The 6,006-nt window shown below is 35.4% G+C and overlaps 1 protein-coding gene across 1 annotated transcript; it reads left to right on the forward strand.

Annotated features, from left to right (window-relative positions):
• Window positions 1-2,266: 2,266 nt before the first annotated feature.
• Window positions 2,267-5,358, forward strand: LOC112510317 (protein BOLA4, chloroplastic/mitochondrial). The gene is made up of 3 exons (XM_025115701.1): window positions 2,267-2,607; window positions 3,006-3,073; window positions 4,887-5,358. The coding sequence occupies exons 1-3, from the start codon at window positions 2,341-2,343 to the stop codon at window positions 5,038-5,040; spliced, it is 489 nt and encodes a 162-aa protein (XP_024971469.1). The 5' UTR covers window positions 2,267-2,340; the 3' UTR covers window positions 5,041-5,358.
• The last annotated feature ends 648 nt before the right edge of the window (window positions 5,359-6,006 follow it).

Here is a 6,006-nt window from a genome sequence, read left to right on the forward strand (position 1 = left end):
TAATAGTATGACAAATACTACTTATGACAGACCGAATTTGGAGTGCAAACTTGTCTATAAAATTTGGCTCAATAACTCTCATCGTGGTATGGAAACATACATACCATGTCAATCAAAATGGGTTATAAAGTACTATTTTAATAGTATCATACTTGGTTTAATGTCCCTCTACATACAAAATAATGAGTTGGGTTAACAAATGTCTACGTTAACTTCAAAGGCCAAAGTGAATAGTACAAGCATGCATGGATCAACAAACCAGATAAAGATGAGCGTTAAAGTTGTCAAGCAATATTTCTAACAAAAAAATTTGAATTGAAAAATTGCTCGATGGCCAATACCGGGGTATATAAGCAGTAATTTCAAATCCATTGTTTTAGTTGAACATTTTCGTTTGAATTGGAATCTGGTCATCCACTACGACCCGCTAAGCATAGTCGCACGTAATGACAGATCACAGCCAAAATAAATAGGAGCATAGTTCCAATGGTGGCCATAAAAAGTCATCATTGTCATATGTTTGCAACTCCCGTTTTGAAATAATTTCAAAGTGATGGTTTCTTAGGCAAAATCGGCATCACAATCTGAAGATTTATCTAAGTACTTTTACATCTAAAATAGTACTGTCTTTTGTCACTCTTACAGTTGTTAGCAAAACTGTCACCAGTCAGATTGTTTAGGATAGGTTTTGCCTTCATAGTTTATGCAACAAATCTGTGATTCTTTATTTTAATACTAGAAGTAAAAGTGAAAATATGTTGTGTTTGTATTCAACCCCCTTCTACAAAAACACATTATGTGTAAGTCATTACATTCCAAGACCAACATATTCAAAACTTTTTTACCCCTTTTACCGAACCCAAAGGTTTTATAATTAATATTTAATAATTACTTTTTATAAAAAACACATCGTAAATTTAAATCGGTGTTGTATAAGGCTTGTCGTGACAGTGGTTGTAGCGCATCATAACTAAAGGCTTGCGTCTGACATCACATTAAGCCTGTGCAATGTCATGGCCCAATGTGCAATTTATGTAATGCAATATTTGATATTTTTTACCTTTTTAGCGTCTTACTTTTCAGTCTGCAATATGTAACATAATTTAAACTGTTTAATATCATTAACTCATTGAGTAATAGTAAAAAACATATACGTGTGTATATCCATAATGTTATAACTGATATAATTATTTACCCTCATAAGTCGCGTATTGCAAGCGTCGTGGCTCAAAAAACTTAAAGACTTGACCTTGCCGCAATGCCATGTGTTAACGTTGTTCATAACCTTGTTTAAAACAAATAATGACAAATGAAGTCGAAATCGATGACAACTTCATTGCTCTGGAATAAAAATTATTAAGCAACTGTCTGGATACTAATAGTTTTTTTATACGTATTTTCTAATTTTCTCTGCTATAAACTCTAATTTTATTAATTTTTATGGATATCGTATTTGTATCAAGCGAAAAATCAGAATTTTGTGACACAAAAAAACGTTGCTGATTGCATTGGTCTATTGATTAGTTCATTACTTTTCATATATGATGTCCTATGTTCAAGTCTTTTATTACAAATTTTTTCAAAAACATGATAAATCCGAAATTAAAAGTTAAAAACCAAGAAAATGACACTAACATGATTCAAATTCGGGTCTGGAGTGGAATAAAAAGTTTTGCAAACCAACTCTACCAAGAAAACTAGTGCTCTCATTGTAGTTTCAAAATATGTACGGTGACACACAACAAAATTAACACAGCGACAGTTTTCACGACCCTAAATTTTTTTACGCTACAACCCTAACCCCTTCCCTCTCTTAATTCAAACTTGTTTAAGATACAAAAAGTTATACCTCATCCCCGTTCTGTTACCCGTCAAGACAAGAAATCCCGGCTGGCCCGATAAGGAGCCGGTACTCATGGGTACCTAACCTAACAGATAAAATTTTCATCTATAATGCCTAACAAATATTAGACCATCTAGGGTGTCCTAATATATGTCTTGACTAATCCCGACAAATTGTGACTGCAAGATATCAGTCTTGATAAGCTCAGTGATCTGTAGGCTCGAACACGAGGCAGATAAAATATTCCATCACATCCGCAGGATCTCAATCACTACACTACAACCCTATGTAGTACTTTCACATCAGAGGTCTTCATAGAAACAATGCTCGTTTGATCTGGTTTTGTATGTTTTTGGACTAAAAATGAGAGGCAAAAAGTTTATATGGACTGAAAGTAAAAAAAAAAAAGGGTTTGAAGATGATATTTTCAAGGAGGAGGTTGCGTGCTACCCTATTATCGTATGTATACACAGAGTAGACTCCCAAAAAGCTAAACAATGGCGAAGGCGATGCTCACCCGCCCCCATATTTCGACCTTGTGTGCTTATGGCACTCATCTCTTCAGATTTCAAGCTCTTAATCGGATTCAGACTCGATCAATTGCTCGCTTGATTGTGCCAGTGGGTAAGTTTGGTCGTCAACAGCTTGTCAAACCTTCGATTATTCACGTTGTCGGTCGCCGGAGCGTCAGCACCGGAGTTACATCTCCGTCGAATGGTTCTGGACCAATCGATTCTCCATTGATGCAATCGATGGAGACCAAGGTTCGATTTTTTTCACTTGGATATCGATTGAAAATCCTATTTTTATTGTGGGTTAGGGTTAGTTGGTTACCATTTTATATATTTGATTGATTTTTTGAATGGATTTGGGGATTTCATGTTAATTGTATCTCCCATTCCATTATTAGTATCAATATTCGATTTGCAGCTCTTTCCAGACCCCCATTTCCCCCATGGATCATCTTTCTTGCAGTTTGAAGTCACAAACCCTACTTGTTTTATGATGCTGTTGAATGGATTTAGTTTTGGCCTTTTGGGGATGTTTTCAAAGAAAGTTGGGGAAAAGATTGACAAAAATATCACTTTCTGACATGTCAATTTCTATAGGTTGGGGGACTCCAAGAATCTAATGAGCCTAACTTTGGATTGTATTTGGACAGATTAAGGAGCAATTGAATGCTGAAATAGTAACGGTCAATGATGCTTATGGTGATGGGCGGCATGTTAGGTGAGTTTGCATTCTGATTTACGTAGGGAAATCATGTGGAGCTTCAAATAAGAAGGTTAAATATCAAACGGAAGGTAAATCATCGAGAAAATTCGTAAGATGCATATGTTAACCTATATGAATAATCTGTAAAGTTGGTTTACATATGCATCGTTTAATAGATTTTCTTTTCGAAAATTTTCAATGATTCACATATGAACCTTCCCTTCTTATCTTCTCATGATATTTAGCCTTCTTATATAAACCGTCCCTGTGAACTCATTAGCAAAAAACGAGTTGAATGTATGATCTTATCTTCATTAAGCTGACCCATAAGCTGGTTGTTCTTCTTACCATTAGAAAAGTGATAATAATGACTGATTATTGAAACCGGAAGACTCTCTGTGCTACTTGTAACGAAAAAATTGGTTATATAGTATTACAGGGCAGTTAATTTTGTTATGAAGGTATTTCTTGGAATATGTATTAAAGGTGTGGTCTTTGTTTAACTTGCTTGTCTCACTATGCAAAAGCATGTCATTAAGATATCTATGAATTTTGAAATGAAAATTGCATTACTTTTAATCAGAGATATATGTGTATGCCTCCTTGAATTCATCAAAAAACTAGATATCTCTCAAGTTCCATAATGTAGAACATTTGGATAGTTGAAATGAGAACTGTGAGAATTGTGACAGCAAAAGTTGTATGATCCATAACTACAATAAAAAAGACATCATATAATAGAGAAAACATGATTCACTTGTTTCTGTATATCAGTAAACACCACGTGCACCTTTCTTCCTTAATGGTTCATAGTAGTTTGATCAAATGGCTCATATACGTTGTTGGATGTAGCCTTATTCTCGTAGAGTAGGACAAAAGCATCCTCTCCCCACTTAACAAACAATTTTAAGGTAAGCCATATTACACCTACCTCCCAGGGGCTCTCACTTATTCACTACACACTGAATGGGTACGATTTTAAATGAAGTTGAGGTGAATAGCGCGCACATGAGATGGGTTGTTATGAGGCATGTCTGACTTCACTAAGGCATTTGTTGATAAGCTTTTGGAGATTGATAAAAGATAGGCCTATGAAGGAGATACGAGGGTCTGAAAACTATTGGGGTAGCTCAACTGGTATGACCTTGAGTTTGCTCCCGGGTGGTCACCGGTTCGAGTCTTCTTAGAGCCACCGGAGTTTTGCCGAGCTTTAACTTTAGGGCCCCATGGGATTAGTTGAGATGTGCACAACCTAGTCAAGACAAAAAAATGAGGGTATGAAAACCGTAAATGATTTCTTCTCTGAAAATGCCCAATGAGTGTAATTATTACATATTTTAATGAACTAAATGCCACTTTTACCCTTATAGAGGGAATAACAATTTTTTCTCTCATAGTTAACGATATAATTGAAAAATAGGCGACTACTTTTGGAAGTGCGCATTTAGAAGCTTAATGCCCAAAATTTGCACAACAAAACAGAATAAGGGGACTGTTGATACCTGGTTTAATGAACTCGCAGCTTATTCGGTCAGCTATACATGACTTTTTGGTAGTGGCTTAATGATATCGAAAGTGACTTATTCAGTAAGATCTATGCAGAAAGCCAAGTTTTTCCAAACCCGCCCCTCCCAATTAAAAACATGCTCCTTCCATCTATGAAAAAGCTCAACCAAACAAAAACCTTCACAATCTATACAAACAGATTAATCCACACAAACAACTATCTCCATACAGTTAATGGAAGACCAATGAAACAGGCCCTTAATCTGGGACAAACTAAAATAGAAATATGAGTGTTATTTTGAATCTTGTTATGTTTTTGCAGCATTGATGTTGTGTCATCGGCTTTTGAGGGACAGTCGGCTGTGAACAGACAGAGGATGGTTTACAAAGCGATATGGGAAGAACTCCAAAACGTCGTGCATGCAGTCGACCAAATGAGAACCAGGACTCCAGAGGAAGCAGCATCAGGAAAGTGATTGTGATGAAGAATTTGGTTTTAACTGCTTCATCTTTTTCAATCATCAGGCAATGAATCTTTTCAACAGTCTTGACTTTCGATTAGGTTCCCACAAAACTCTAAATCGAGATTGTATGAAAGTGACTCAAAAATCCAGTCATGATTTTAATCCGGACATTATGGGTGTCGTTTTTCTCATTAACGGAGATCTCATGTTTGATTCAGTCATATGTTAGCGAATTAAGGTGGTCAACTTTTTTCATTCAGATTTAACATTGATACATGGCTTATCATATCAACCCAATTTCTACCATAAATATTGATTTGAGTTGGGAAATTTGAGTTTCATTGCTTAATGTTATCTTGTACATTTGAATAAATACAAGTATGTTTTACGGGTTCCATTGGAACTTCTGCATTTACGCACTCTTCGACACCATCTCGATATATGCTCGATGTTTTAGACGTTTATAAAGTGGTTCACCTTAATCTTGCATGCTTTCTTTCCTCACAATTTGATACATATTCTCAATGTACTTTAAATTTCGCCTCGGACCCATGAAGGCCTAGCGGGTTCTGTACACCCATTCAACTGATTTTTGTAGGTAAATATCCTTTCGGGGTATAAAAGGTGCACATGTTAAACTTTGAGGGTGCTCCACGATATTATAAAGTAGAGTAAATTACATTTTCTCCGTGGTTGAGAAATTGCACTTTTCATCCCTATGGTTTGTAATTCATTGCTACTTTCGTCCTTATAATTTACAATTTATTGTTGTTTTATGGTTTACAATTCTTTATTAGTTTGATCCCTTATACTTAAAGGTAGGAATTAGTCCAGGGATGAAAATAGCAAAAAATTGCAAACCATAGGGATAAAAATTGAAATTTCTAAACCATATGGACAAAAATAGAAATTATTAACAAACCATAAGGATGATAATTGAAATTTCTAAACCACATGCGAAAATAGAAATTATTAACG

This window comes from Cynara cardunculus (assembly GCF_001531365.2).
Source record: "Cynara cardunculus var. scolymus isolate 2C chromosome LG 3, CcrdV1, whole genome shotgun sequence".
NCBI classification, from domain to species: domain Eukaryota; kingdom Viridiplantae; phylum Streptophyta; class Magnoliopsida; order Asterales; family Asteraceae; genus Cynara; species Cynara cardunculus.

Coding starts and splice junctions, on each gene's coding strand:
- LOC112510317 (XM_025115701.1), top strand. CDS start 2,341: ATGGCGAAGGCGATGCTCACCCGCCCCCATATTTCGACCTTGTGTGCT. Junction 2,608..3,005: donor TGCAATCGATGGAGACCAAG/GTTCGATTTTTT, acceptor GTATTTGGACAG/ATTAAGGAGCAATTGAATGC. Junction 3,074..4,886: donor GGTGATGGGCGGCATGTTAG/GTGAGTTTGCAT, acceptor ATGTTTTTGCAG/CATTGATGTTGTGTCATCGG.